Source organism: Athene noctua, chromosome 4 (assembly GCF_965140245.1).
Source record: "Athene noctua chromosome 4, bAthNoc1.hap1.1, whole genome shotgun sequence".
Classification (NCBI taxonomy): Eukaryota; Metazoa; Chordata; class Aves; order Strigiformes; family Strigidae; genus Athene; species Athene noctua.
In genome coordinates, this window is record NC_134040.1 from 58246709 (window position 1) to 58261794 (window position 15086).

Sequence of the window (15086 nt, forward strand, 5' to 3'; positions counted from 1 at the left end):
TCTTTGTAATCTTCCCTTATTCAAAGCAACCCTGGTGGAGAATACTTCACCGCTGACTTAAAAATTTCTGTTCCTTCCTGGGTAAGAAAAACACAGATGAGATAACACCCCCAAAGAATTATAATTTGAAGGGGATTGCTATTGCTGCCACTAAAGTTAACAAACAAGTTAGTTAATAGATTTAGACCCCAGTTAAATATACCATAATTTCTCAGTACTATAAAGCATTTTGGAGAAGGGGGCTGTTTGAAGTGTGAATTAATACAGCCTCCCATATATTTTGATCAATAGTCCATACCCACCTATAATTTTATCAAATGTCTTAGGGGTGAGAAAATGACATTTTGCTTGTCCAGTTTTTGTGGTAATCTTACAAAACCTGCTGATTTGATATTTTTACAAACTTGGCACCATCTCTGAAGCAGGACAGATTAGGGCTGAGGCTCCAGGTGGCATATATGAAGAATACCAGGAAGAGAGATGTGAATTTAATTTCAGTGCTCTCTGCAGAGTATTTATCCCCAACAAGAAATCAAAAAGTGACTAGGGCAATCTATGGTAGTAGGACTGACTTGTTATTACATATCAGGGAGCTGTTACTGGTTTGTGTTTCTCCCTCGGCTTGATTCTCCTGTGTTTGTGCTTGAGGTTGACAATGCACATGTGTGTATACACTGTGTATGTCTGAGTGGATTGCGTGTTTCTCTGTGGCTGTGATTTTACCCATTTTGTGGTGTTTATATGTCTCTCTGCCAATGAAATTATCTGCTAGAGCTTTACCTGTAGCTCATGTAGCTGTTTGCTTTTCAGTTTGGGAGGGGTAAAAAAAAACACCAGGAGGGCTGGGTGCCAAAAGTCAAGTCAAAAACAGTCAAAAAGGACTGGCTTTTATCACTTTCTTGTGAAACTGAAAATTGCTTTCTGATCATATAGAAATGTTTCCTTACAGATGTCTTCAGGAATTAATGGGGATGAATACAGAAACATAATTTTAGTTTATTTAAGGCTGCACAAAGATGGAAAAAATGAAATGCTGTGAAGAAGACAAATATGTTTTTTCATTCCTTACTCCTTGCGAAGCTAAATAAAGAAAAAAGTGAAATTTTAATTAACCTAATTTTCTGAAATCAAGTGATAATAAAAATGCTTCTGGCTTCAAAACCAGTAAATGTGAGCTCATCTGAAGCCTGAATTAGAGGAAATGCCATGCTCTGTAGAACAGTTTTAAATCCAGTCTTGCATTTCAGTTGTTATTAAAAAAAAAAAAAAAATCAGTGGTAATCTCATAAAGTAAGGGTTCATTAGATAAGAAAGGTTTTAAAAAAAAAATAAATCTGCTGTGAGATGGGATTAAATCCTCCCAAACAATTCTAAGGTTTGAGCTGTGGAATAAGATGTAAATTCATCTACTCTTTACAAGATACTCTGTTTAATATAATATAGCCCCTAACATGAGGGCACACTGCTAGCAGTCACATATCAATAGATAGACAACATTTTTAAAAACTTACCCAAGGTGGTGTTGTTCTGGGAGTATTCCCTGCAAAGAGCTCCTAAGCCCCTAGGAGGGCTCTTGCTCCCTCTCAGTGAGCAGGAGTCCTGGAGGCCACAAGAGTGCCTGCCTCCCCCCCGGTACTTCTTGCCTTAGCAACTTCCTTTTGCACAGCTGTTAATTTAGAAGAAATGAAATTTCAAGTGTGCATGTCATCTTCACTCCTTCTGCCATGTAAATAAGCGGAGGAACTAGAAAGGGTTGATAGCTTAGAGGAGGAACCCCTCGGAGAGGGGGAAAACATAAAAATGCTCCGTACTGTTCCCAGACAAGGTAGTGTTTGTACATGAACATACGGGGCAGCAAGTGGAATGCTCCTCTCACCATCTTTTGTTCTCTCCACCCCACTTTCACATGTCCAGGGGAAAGACAAGGGCTCCACTGCAGTATACAACTGCCTCACGGTGATGGTCTCTGCACTAAAACTTTTCCAGGTAACAGGGAAAAGTTAAGAGCTGGGTCTACCCTAGTTGTGCTAATGTTGCGCTCTGTGTCCACGTCAGTTCTGCTAACGTTGCACTCTGTGTCCCTGCTTACCTGCCTTTCCCTGAAACACAGAATTTTGATGCTGTAGCAGGGGGCTGCAAGGGCCTTGGAGCGTGTGGGTGTAGTCGGCAGCACCTGAGTGTTTCACGGCAGTCGGATGTGTGCTTATGCCACGGAAACAGAAAAGAAAAAGTAAGTTTCTTGGGTTCTCAGTGGCACCGTGGCACTGAGAAGTTTCACATTTAGGAGTTGCGCAGTGCAGCGCTGGTGGCTGAGCGTGCCCTTTACCTGGGCCGTTGACTTTGCAGGCTCAGGTGTAAGTTTTGGCAGGCTTTGTGTGCCAGCTGCATACTTTCACTGCACTGCAGGACAAAGGTGCTTTGGAGCATTTTGGGGAGCTGGAGCACCTCGACACGTGCTTCAGTTTGGCAGCGCAATTTGGGGAGCTGGTGCAGAAAGACTGCTGCACCCCTTTCCTCCATCGAGGCTTCACCTCCACCTCGGGGCTGGCAGCGGGGTGCAGTCAGGAGTGTGGCACACGTGTTTGGGGCTGTGTGTGGCCTTGTGCCCCGGGCAGACCCCGGCCGGAGAGAGGGGGGGACCCGCCAGCTGGGGGGCGAGCGGTGCTGGAGGGGGGGACTACGACACGGGGGCAAAAGTCTCTTCGAGACGTGTCCCTCGTCTGGGCTGGCGTCGGGGGAAGGGACACCCGTTGGCGGCGGCTGCAAGAGTAAGGGCACAGCGAGAGCTGCCGGAGACTCCCGAGGGCGAGGGGGAGCCGCGCAGGAGGGCGGCTGGGGGGTGCCCTCTGCCCGTGCCCCGGCGCTCCCGCCGCGGGGAGGAGGAGGGGGGCAGCCCCGGGGCGCTCCCTGCCCCGGATGCCCAGAGCCCCTCGCCCCGCACCGGCCGGGCTGGAGGAGGAGGAGGGAGGAGGAAGAGGAGGAGGAGACGGGGCGCTTTCACTCCTGCTGGCTGCAGAGGCTGTGGCAAAAGACAGAAAAAGGAGGAGGGGAATAAAAAGTAAAGAGGGGGAGAGAGAGCGAAAGAAAACTAAGCCCAGCTTTTGCCGGTGCTGCTTGGATTGGATCTGGTTTGAGTTTCCTCTCTGCTGGCTTGTGCAGCAAGAGAGGAGGAGTGGGGGGAAGTAACTCGCTCACTCTTCCCCTGAAGCTTAAGCAAACGTGTGCCGGTGCCTGCACTGGTGGGGAGCTGCCCTGGCTGCAGTTGCCTCGGAGCTTATTGCTCTCAGTTACCAAAGAATTGCCTGGACTTCTCGAGGACCTGGAGGAAAAAGGCATCACTTCACAGACCCGATAGTTGCTCAGTGCCTATAGACCTGACACGTTTTTTTCCTAGGGGATTCTTCTTTTAATTATTTTTCTCCCGAGTCTCTCAGGACAGCAGTTCCTTGAATGTGTGGCATTGAAATCCATTGCTCTGTTAACAACTTTGGGAGATATTTTTAAAAACTTTTTTTTCCTCTCTTTTGTTTTCTTTGACTTAAAAAAAAAAAAATTAAAAAAAAAAAAAAAAGATAATCCTTTTGGGGGGAGGGGAGATGATCGTGCTGATGTGGAATAAGTGCTCCTGCTGTCTCCTCTTACTAGCCGCGGTCCTGATCGTGGAGAGCTCCCAGCTAGACAGCTCCAGCTCCAAGGTGAACTCCATCAAGTCCACCCTGATGGGGGAGGCTCCAACTCAGGCAACCAACAGATCTGCAGGCATCCACCAGGGACTGACGCTTGCTAGCAGTAAGAAGGGCAAAATTCTAGAGCAGATGGGAAAACCTCCCAAGCACTATCACCGGCAAGGAGAGGTAGGACATTGCTTGAGTGTCTGTCCGTCTGTGTGCTATATGCAAATATTTGCTAGTCTTCCCCTCACATCGTTTTCAAAGCTTTACTGTGTTAAATTAATTAATATGCTTCATCGGGTTGTCTGAGACAATATCAGCTCAGAATTTGTGTTAAGAACTGTGCAAGTAGGGTTTGGAAGGTTTTAAACCTTTCATTTTTCTCTGTAGAATTAATAACTGATGGAAGAAAGAGTAATCTAAAAAAATTATCATCTTCAGCAGTTCTTTCTTTCACTCCTTCAAAGGGCTGCTAGAAGTAAAGGAAGATGTTTCTTGTTAAGTCTCAGACACTAAATGAATTGACTTTGAAGAGGTGAGAAAAATTTGGGCATGAAGTGAAAACTGTGTTTATGCTGGTGAAGCAGACTTGATTTTAAAAATCACACCCAGCAATTTGATCTTGAATATCTTTCTCCATGGTGAGAATAAAAAAGCATGCTGTCCCAGTGGTATAGTTTAAGGCACATTTATTTGCTTAATATAACAGAAAATAAATTCTAGATTTCTTGTCTAGAATGCACTCCAGTGGTTGTGGAAGTTTTGTCTGGTAATGTCCAGTTGAGATAAGCAGGGAGTAACAGCCCTGAATATGAAGTTTGAGTGTAAGGAAGAAAGAAAAGCTTATAGAAACTTTATGAAAAAAAGACCCTGACTTGCTTGTGCAGTCTTCTTTCCCCTCTGCCCTGCTTGTTAACTTGGAAGTCTGATAGAAAATTATCTTCATTCAACTATCTTTGTAGTAAACTATAAAACAGCAGTTTGAGCCATCAGTCCTCTACTTCCCTATCAAGTCTCAACTTGGATGCTATGAATGTTGTGCCTTGTGATGTTGAAGGAGGTAGACTTCTTCAGAAAATACAGATTTTACATTTTTTGGGTATTATTAGTATCTCCAAATACAGCTGCTTTTCATAAGGAACAAACAGTGTAGCAGCAAGGGAGCTGCCAACATTCATCACTAAAAAGGCAAAATACTCAATGCCTGAAGGGTCTGTATCTTGCCTACATTTTCCTTAAAGCAGCAGAGAAGCTGCAAATTCAAGCAATCCACTGAATTTTCTAAAGAGTTTCACATCAGCTTCCTAAAAATTGAATGTTGTAATTTGGGTTTGTGTGCAGGAGTAATAACAGTGATGGTAGTTTTGGTTTTTGTTTGTGAGAAATTCGTTTTCGAACTCCTCGAAGCTTTCGTTCCCTAGCCACTCAATTGTTTTATAATTTACCCAGAATTTGGTAGCCTCTCCTTACCTCTGAGCAAAGTTTAGTAACAGATGCTGTGCTGAAGTTTCATATTACTAAAGTACTGTGCTCTTTCCTAGTGCACATTGTAATAATTATTATGTTAAATCACCTTGAGGAAATACAGGAGCACGATACACATTTTTATACATTCTTCTTGAGTTTTCTTTTGTTTTCTGTGTATTCACAAAAAGTCAACATATAGGACCTATTTTCCCACTGAGTATTATCTCAGTCTCATGAGTTTCAGCATGAGTACTTGTGGGGCTGTGCTGTACATCCCCAAACATGATATATAATTTTTGCCTTTGAGGGAATTCTTGCCACTTTTCCCTTCCCGTAAAAGTTGTGCACTTTTATGTACAACATCCTTAGCACTTCAGAGTGTATTCAACACGATGTGGAGAATGACTGACTATAATTCACCCAGTTCTCAAAAACAAGTTGCACTGCCCACCGGTTGCATTTGCAAGTTTTGCCACTTACTTGCCAACACAGATTGTTTGCTGGGAACTTCTAGTTACTGGCATGAACTCACAAGGTACTTGACAAGTCAGAGACAGCACTGTAAGTATCTTTAATGGTAGAAAAGGTGGCATTCACTTTATGATATCTTGTTCGTAGCACAAAGAAAGACCGCTGGAGAATCAGTGACTATGGCTCCCAGGGAGCAAAGCCTGACCTCCTGTCAAGGGCTGTCAGTGCTGATTTTGCCCTCTTTCCCTGGGACTCCATCCCCAGCTACTCTGTGGTCTCATGCAGAAGTTGTCTGTGATAACGACTCAGATTTGCTACCTGTAATTGTAGATGCTACTTTCGGTCATCCGCCTGAAACAACACGATTAACATAGAATTGCAACAAAAAGAAGAAAAGAAAAAAAGTATCTTTGGTGATATTTACAGCTGCATGTTTTAACAGTGGTGTCACACATGTCAACCAATTAAGATATGATATTTTCATAATTTTTTGAAGTACTCTTTTATTAGGTTACTACTTGATTTGTTTAGTTTATGGGACTTTGTGCTGAAGTTTTGCATGTCATTTGCTAAAAGAACAGGCCTAATGCTTTTCTTTCTAAAACAACCTGTTATATTAGTGAAATTTATAATGTCTCAAAAGTAGAGGTATCTTTTATATCTTGGTAACTTTAAATGGTGAGTTTACATGGTCTTGTTTACAACTAGGAAATAGTTTTAGTAAGGACCAAGAATATGCAACTTAAAGGAAAATTAATAGAATTTTGCTATTGTGACAGCTCTGGACCATGCATTCAACTCTCTGCAGATACATGAAGTGGAAGTCAGAGGACTCTCTCCAAAACTGATGGAAAGACCATCAGCCAGCAACCTATTTGCTTATTTACTTGGTAGACTAACACACTTTCAGAATGTTTCTCTAATATGTTAATATAACATTTTCAATTATGTTAATTCTCAGGACTAGGAACAAATAACTTGGGACTCTTTATCAGCAATAAATCAACAGACACAATAGTTCATGGCTTATCTAGAGTGTTGATGTATTTCAGCTGGTAGTTACAGTGCTTTTGCCCAGAAAGGGAAGATCTAGTGCTCCTCTGTCAGGCAAAGTTCCAGTTCAAATTAATGAAAATACTCACATGAGCAAAGCAAGCTGATCCAGCTTGCTAGAGGGACTGGCAGAGCAATTGTGGATTTTAGTAAGACTTACTTTTTTTATGTCTTTCTGAGGAATATTATTTATTTTCTATTCCTATTCCCTTTACTGCCTTGGATCAGCAGAGAATGAGAAGCACTGATGTGCTAAATCGGTGAGATTTCACTGTTCTTCACTGACTCCTGTTTTCCCCTTTCTGCAAACTCTTAAGTTTTTCCCAGTTTCACAGAGAATTGGAAAGTACCTGCAGCATTTGCACAAGGGAAAAATATGCTCAGAAATAGGACCATACAGTGCATGTTAGACTAGGTTACTTTTGGGGGGTCAAAAATATTGATTTAGAGAACAGCTAACACCTCAATACTGTAGCCTCTTGGGGAAATTGTTCTGGATATATCGTCTCTCTAAATAAATACAATGAATAGAGTCATATATGAAAAAGGCCGGATTATCAATGACAGTAGATTAATTTTTCTGCATGTCAGCTATAGCTTCCACTGCGTTAGGGCAAGGTCTCCCATGTGAGTGCTCTCGCTCAACTGTAGAGATGCAACTTGAAAGGGAAAATCCCATGTATTGTAGCTGTGATTGGAAGCCATAGTCGTTCCATAGATTCCTGGATTATGGCTCTGTTGCCTCTTTAATCCACTTTACAACTTTTTTGACCACTTGCCTCTGGGTTACAGTCCCCTCTCTTCTCTGTGGCTTATGCCCTCCATCAGTGCTCGGTTTCGCATTCCTTTGCACTCAACTGCCTTTAATGATCTGGTAGACTGAGACCTACCAAACTTATTTCCAGCCGTTTTCCTTTAATCCGTGGGCGCTATTATCTTCTGCCCTTTCCAAGTCCTGGCCATAAGCCATTGTTTCAGCTCTTTCTCCAGCAAGATGTGTGTCTCATTCCCTTTGCTCCTGCGTAGCTGGTTGGGTTTGTGCTTCCCGCTGGGACTGTCCCACCCACTTCCCCCATGCGCACGACGGGAGCAGCAACGAAGGGAAGAACTGAGACAGCCAAGAGAGGGGACCGGCACAACTGTGGGGCTGAATAAGAAATAATGAAGTCTGGAAAAGGAGCAGGGGAGTGAAAAGCTGGGAGAAGTTTTAACATTGCAGAGGCACAATAGGCAGCTATCAGATAAGCCTTTGTATTCTTTTTAAAATGTATTTGTTTTTAAGCTATATCACAGCTTAAGCTAAGAGGCTTGTGGCCAGGCAACCACAGAAGCCAAACCAAAAAGGCATTAATCCAAATGGCTAAATTGACACTGGTCTCATACCTATCAGCGCATGGACATACACGTGTTTCTTGACCAGGACGTAGTTATGCAAAAGGACTTGCTAGAAAATGCTTGGATGATGCTTCGTAGCAAGTAAAACAGCATGAGATGTAGTAATTGACTGCAGTGCCCTGAGAATGTTACAATAAAATGTACCAGGGACACCAAAAATGTAACCACAATATCGTGAATAGCTAGCAACCAGGACAGTATAAATTATTGCTCCATTGAATTAAAAATAAATTAATTACAATACCTAGAAATTACATCCAGCAACAGCTGCCTTTTTTTTTTTTTTTTTTTTTTTTCATGAAAAAATAAATACAGAATTGCTAAATCTGCAGAGGTCACCAGAGAATGTATTCTTTGCTCTTGCTGTTTGCTGTTAGGAATCTGGGAGACATACTGGTTTACTGGCAGCAGTCTTGCTAAATAGCCGAGTGGTTTGTCTCTTGATTGCAAAAATGGGATGCAGAGTATTATCTCCTTCCTGGGTCATGCTTGGTGTCCCCTTCAATTTGTTATTAGTATTTGACTTCTTAATATAGAGCAAAAGCTCCTATAAAGTGGCTTTACTACAACTATTTCCTATTAATGTTGCAACAATGCGTAGAAAACTTCAAGGACCCTGATGTGCAATTGGGTGTGCTAATACTTAGGAAGAGTTAGTTTCTGACTGGAAAGTCTGTCAGTCTAAGGACAATAGAAAAGATGATGAAGCATGATTACATTTTGCCCTTAGAAGAATGAGTCTGATTAACTCATTATGTTTGATTAACTGATGTTTTGCAGACGCAAATATGGCATATGTTTAATTTTGATTTTAATTATCTCGACACCAGATGTATCTTGCAAGCACTTCATATCTCATAGTTTGTCAGTTGAGCCTTTGGTCCTTTTACAGTTGTACTTACAAATGCCTCACCCTGGAAATATTGTTTAGGAGGAATTTAACTCTGCAAAGGAGGAGTCCCATAAAGCTCCTGCTTCTGGGTTTTTTTTGAGCATTGCTTTCCTCTTCAGGTTTTGTGTATCTGAGATTTACTCAAACAAGTTTTATACATATGTAAAAATGTTAATTGGGAGAACACCTTCAAAGCGGGGACCTCCCTTCCTGCTTGGGCTTGCTGAAGTTCCTGCCAAGCTCATGCTGCCCCCACACGCTCACACTGGTCATGGCTGGCAAGAGTCAGGGCGCAATGAGCCAGCAGCCTGGCCTGTCGTTGGCATGTGGCTTGTCACCATGTCATGCTGGGGAGCTTTGTGTCAACGTTGGTACTGCAGCCATTAGACATTTATGACAGATTTGAGGAGTTGAAGTTTGTACGACACTATAGAAATGGGGAAGAAAAACAGAAGCCACCTCTCTGCCTTTCCTGCATCAGTAAAACTTCAACTGTATTTTGTTTTTTTTACATATCTTTAGAGAACTGAGGATAATTCTTTGGAAATCCCTGTCTTTCAGTGTTATGTTCTGGGCTGTGTTTGTAGTACCTTTAGGTTGAAACCAGCTTCTATGAGCTTCATATCCATGGATGTGAAAGTCCCATACAAAAGCCAAGAAGATCAGACGGTTTGGTTTGTTACTTTTTAAAAATTTATTTTGCTTCCAATGCTCTTTATTTTCATTAGAGAACATAAACATTAATTTCTTCTTTTTTGATCAAGTATAGGGTGTGCAAGGACCATGCGTGTCCCCAAACTGTCACTTTTCTTCAGTATAATTTTTCCCTTTTTGATTAAAGAGCAGATATATTTTAATAGAAAATTTCATGAACACAAAGCAATTTTCAAACTGCCAAGGAATGTGCAAATAGGTGAAACTATGATACTTCCAAGCTTGTTGCTAAATTCTTTGCTCTAGAACGAGCTACAGAAAGTAGTGTTAGAGAGAGAGATGAAGGATACATATGGTCATACTAAATGACCAAAGCACAGCAGTTTTCAAATAAAATAATGAGTTTTGTTCATCTTAGTTATTTTATTGGGATTGGCCCTAAATCCATGTATGACTTATACATTTGTGTTCACACAAACAGAACTTGAATTATGAAAATTAATGCATATAAACACACGGTGGGAATGTGGAGTTCACTTATTTAGCAACTATTTTGTTCTTATTAATGGAAAGATTGGAGCAATGCTAGAAAAAAGAAAAAGTTTAAGGGTTGTTTTTTTTCCCTCTCAAAGAGCATAAGCACGTGGTTCAGCCCCTTGGGACTTTCTTAAAACTAAGCTTTGATATGATTGAATTTTCATATGCACAGTAATGAATCTTGGAGACATGCATGTTGCACATATGTAGTGCAAATGGTACTGGTTTAGCATTTTTAGCCGTAAGTGAAGGTGGACTGTTCTGCACGTGCTCGGGAATGAGGTGTTGCTTCACTCTGCAGCCCTCTGCCTCATTCTCTGTGAGTCATGTAAGTGTGAACCAGGCTGTGCATGGTTTTAAAAGCCTATTTATCGGTCCAGTGAAGGACAGGGTTCAGTTCTACACGTTTTGGCAGCTTGTGTCGAGTGAAGCAGTGAGTTGCAGTCAGTGTGATCTCTTCCCTGCAAGTCTGAAATGCCTGAAGTAGAGATCTCTTAAAAGGAATTGCAAACAGAATATGTTGCAGCAGAAAACTTTCATTCTTGGAATCTCGTTCTTACCTAGAACATGCATCTGATGGGGGAAAAGCTCCTTTATTTTCGCTTTTGCATAGAGCAGGGTTGTTTCCAGAATTGTTTATCATGCTATGTGTTCCTACAGAAAATGGTGCACCTCGTCTTGACAGCCTGCAAAGATATAAAGCTAAACATTTCTCTGTAAAACAAGGTCTCTGGAATTGGGAGAGAGAACTGTTTGTAAAACCACTAACAAATGCAAAATGCTAAGCCTAACTAATCTAGTTTGTGTTAATTTAGTTCAATTAATTTTCAGAAGTATCAGAATGATTTAGACTGTCAAAAAAAAAAAAAAAGGTACTGACTGATTTGCTACCATTTTGTATTTAACCTTTTTTGTTTTCATATGACTTTCTGCCCTCCTTTTTAGTATTTGGGTTTGCGGGTTTTTTACAGCAAAACTAGTGTTTCATGAAGTACAACCACAGTGCTCTGGATGGCCAGTGTCGAGTACTTTTATCAACTCAAAAGTCATAGAAATCTAGGTCCTATGTTTAATTGGGGCTGGGGTCCCATCTCAAATAGCTTAGACGGTTTTCTGAAGTCACTACTGAAACTAGATTTTGGGTTTCCTAATGCTGCAAGTTCTAAGGAAGACTTCACCTGACACCTGCTCTTACAGCTAGATATACTGGTGTGCCTGAGATCTTTCCCTGATTTCTTTACCATGGGTATGTTCATACAGCCTCTGTTCAGGGTGTTTTTATAGAGCATGGGTTTAAAAAGAGAAAAAACACTGTCCAATACGACACAGACCTGCAAGCAAGAGATGGTGTTAAGGAGCCTCGGGCTTGGCAGACAGTTTGTCTCTGCAGTGTGTCTTCAGTAGCAGCTGAGTGAAAAATGGCCAAATGAGGCTTCCGTTGGCCTGACCTGGCAGGGCTAGTACAGACTGCAGGACTTGCCATATTTCTTTGTTTCTTCCCTTTTGGCCTGAAAATGAGAGAGCAGAGCCTGCCTCCCATCCAGTTCTTTGTTGATTTCCTGGGAGACTCAGGATACTGTTTTCTATTTTAATAAAGAAAAGTCTGTGTTTCTCTCTGTATTGTGGGGCATTAGGTTGTCCAGAACACAGACACTGAGCTGTGAGTCTCCTATTTCTCTTCTTTGTTAGGAGGAGTACTGGGTGGATACTTACTTTCTTTTTCAAACATCACCTCCCCTGACATTCTTCACGTGGGAGGGAAGGAGAGAAATATCAAATGGCCATTTCCTCTTTTAGAGGTAGACAGGACAACGGCATTCTTTACCAAAGAAAGAGTTACAAATTGTAATTAAATAGTTAACATACAGCTTTCACATAGAGAGAGGCCAAATGGTAACATGAAGGGGTAATAATAATGGAAGAAGCAGAAGGGAAGAAAAACTTGCTGCTCTTCCTGTGTTTGCATCAGAGAACAGGGTGACCATTTGGCAGGTTAGAGAAGGTGGTATGGACTGGTGTGTTATGTGATTTGATGATAAATTCATGAGTATTTACAGAGATAAACAGCTTGGTGTCATTAGTCTTCTCTTTGCAGGGAGATTATCTCATTAACTCTCTGGGATGACAGGAGCCACCAAGTAAATGCGAAGACTGTTTTGTGTATTTAGCATAGCCTGAAGGTTTTACCAGACTTGTCATTCATAAATTTCAGTTTGTCATCCTCTCAGGTAGTAATAATGATACCATCTGACCCACATAACCAACCACACGCCATAATGTGTGAGCTGAACACTATGGGGTTGCCCAGCAAGACTGGAAGTTGTTTTTCCAGACCTTCTCAGTTCCTGTTACTGTCAACAAAGCTAAATTTGCAATGTATATTATTCATAACCAAGTAGTTCAACCAACTCCTCTGGTGGGATGTGGGTCAGAACTGAAGACTGGAAATCCTGGAAGATGTGGAAGGACTGGGAAACCAGGAGATTGCCATCCTCTCTCCACACCTCCAGGGTGGAGCCAAGTGTTGATGCTGCTTCATGTGTCATCCTAGGGGTACTGAGGAAAGCTGCCTGTCAAAAGTTAGGCTTAAAAGTCTACTTTATATTTTGGTAGAGGGGGCTAAACTGCTTGGCTGCATAAAGTGTTGTCATAATTGTTTGAATAAATACAGCGTTTTTTAAGTGCACTTCAGGAATGCTTGTAAACTTATGTGCTTGGTTTTGTCCCTGTTGCTATCTTCCAGACATCCCACTCCTCATCAAGGAAATGGCTTTTTAACAAGAAGAATCCTTTGGAAATTACTTTCTGAGGGGGTCCTTGCCACAGCAGCTGCAACAAATTGCAACTGAACTTAAGTCTCAATTGGTTTTTATTACTAAAAGGATAAGTGACCAAGTGAATGCTTGTATTATAGCTTCACGACTATTTATTAAGTATCAAATTGTAGTGTGTGGTATTGTCTAACCAGAAGATTAAGGTTTTCTCTGTGGAGGGAAATTTCTGTCAGACTTTGTACCAGTGTTTAAGATGAAAGAGGCTGAGAAAGTCTCGCTGATCCCAAACTGTCCTGTGGTTAGGCCAACTTCGGGTTTTCCTTCCAGTGAGACCTTGGCACTGGGGCTGGGGCCCGGTCAGTGATGTCAGTGCAAGCAGAGTATAACCAGTATGAGGCAGCCGAAAAGAGAAGTCATGGCACCGCAGTCTAATGCATGCTGATCCGCTTCCCGCTGTGTAAACAAGTCTCCAGGGGGTATTTTCTGAGCAAGTTGTTTTTGAATAGCAGCATAGTTTTAGCATAGCTCAGATTATGCTAATTGGGAATAATTTTTAGCACAATTTTCCAAATAAGCAACACGGAGTCCAGGGAGGTCAAGGAAGGATGGAGCAAAACTTTGGGATGCTACAGGCTGTTTCCTTGTGTCTCTGAGCAGGGTTTGCCAGCTGTAAAGGAGTCACAGGTTTGCTTGCCTTCCCCTCAGCCTCTCTGCTCCAACTTCAGAGCCAGCAGGGAGGGTAAGGAAGACTCTGTCCCTTCATTTCTCTAGAGAAGTGATTAGAATGGGAAAGAGATCCATCTTTTATTACATGAGAAATAGGAGGTTCTAAGTTTTGGTATTGCACAAATATATAAAATGTGCTAGATAGTGCAGAATTTTCCAAGGATTTCAGAGCTAGCAACTCAGACTTTCTTAGCCTATGTGTTTGTCTATATGCATATGATATTAGCTAAACAGCAGTGGTAGACAGAGATAAATCATAAATTAAGATGCATCATTATTATTATTAAAATGCAAGAGCTCTTTTAATCTTTGGATTTCACTGGGAGTGTAGAAGAAACAATGGGTTGGAGCACTGAACAGGGACAGTTATCGGGTGATTGGAAGAATGAGTTTGAAAGTCAAAGTTTCGTGTTTAGCTTTGCTTGCTTTGGCCCTGTGCTTGACAGGAATTTTGGATGGCTTTATTATAAAACATTTATAAAATGTTTAAAGACCTTCATGCATGGAGATGCCTGATAGGCAGAAGCTGTTAATTTGAAATGCAATGTCTGTTATCAGTGCACTTTAATAAACTCAGGTTATGGATGGTTTAAATACCTAACAGCAAAACTGGAGACACTGAGCAGTCCCTGGGAAAGCAGATTTCTAATGAGCTTTCTGGGTCAGGTTCCCTCTCTCCCCAGGCATGCTGGTCTTACTGTCACTGCTGTAGGTTTAGGATTTGGATTTGGTTTTGTTCATTGCAGTTGCAAGGATGATGCCTTTTCTTAAACACTGTCCTCTTATCAGTGAAGGATAGATAAGAGAGTCTTTATTACAGCACACATGTGCACCGCAGGTGTGAAGGGAACGCTTAAACTGTTTATGAGCACACAAAGCCCCACGAACAAAGAGGGCAGAAAAGAATGTTGTCGTTTTAAGGAAAAATATGTTTTAAGGCCCTGTTAAAAATAAAGCCAAAAAAGAATAGCAAATGGGCTGCAGATTGTCTGTGTAACAGGGATTAACACTGTGAAAATCTTTCATTTTTCTGAACAGGCGTGTACCACAGACAGACCCAGTTAGCTGAGATACCATTTGACACTGGAGGGGGTATCCCTTTTTAGGCTCTTGTCTCAGTGAGTAAACTACAAAAAAACCCTCCGATAGGAACAAACAGATCAAGAGTAGGATAGCACTGTCTTAACTCTGTGTTAAAGCTTTTAGATGAATAGAAGCTAGTGAATACATTGTACCAACAAGTATGATAGTAGTATATGAGTTCCAGGTCTGGGGTGCAGTTGTCACTCTTGAATTTGGTGGGACTGAAGTCTCTTTTGCCGCTAAAGGGTCAGAACAGAAGGGTCAGGGATGGGGAAAATGAGAGAAAACTTGTTATCTTCCATGACAGCCACGTGTTGATATCTTCATTTGTTCAGGAAGAGCTTTCAGGTCCACTGAGGGGAA

General features: G+C 41.7%; 1 protein-coding gene across 1 annotated transcript in view; it reads left to right on the forward strand.

The window, feature by feature from the left end:
• The first annotated feature begins 3591 nt into the window (after nucleotides 1–3591).
• The window catches only part of DKK2 (dickkopf Wnt signaling pathway inhibitor 2), a 42826-nt gene continuing 31331 nt past the window's right edge, over nucleotides 3592–15086 (forward strand). The window contains exon 1 of the mRNA XM_074903977.1: nucleotides 3592–3854. Within this exon, the coding sequence (XP_074760078.1) occupies nucleotides 3597–3854 (258 nt within the window). The 5' untranslated portion in view covers nucleotides 3592–3596. The remainder of the gene's footprint in view (nucleotides 3855–15086) is intronic.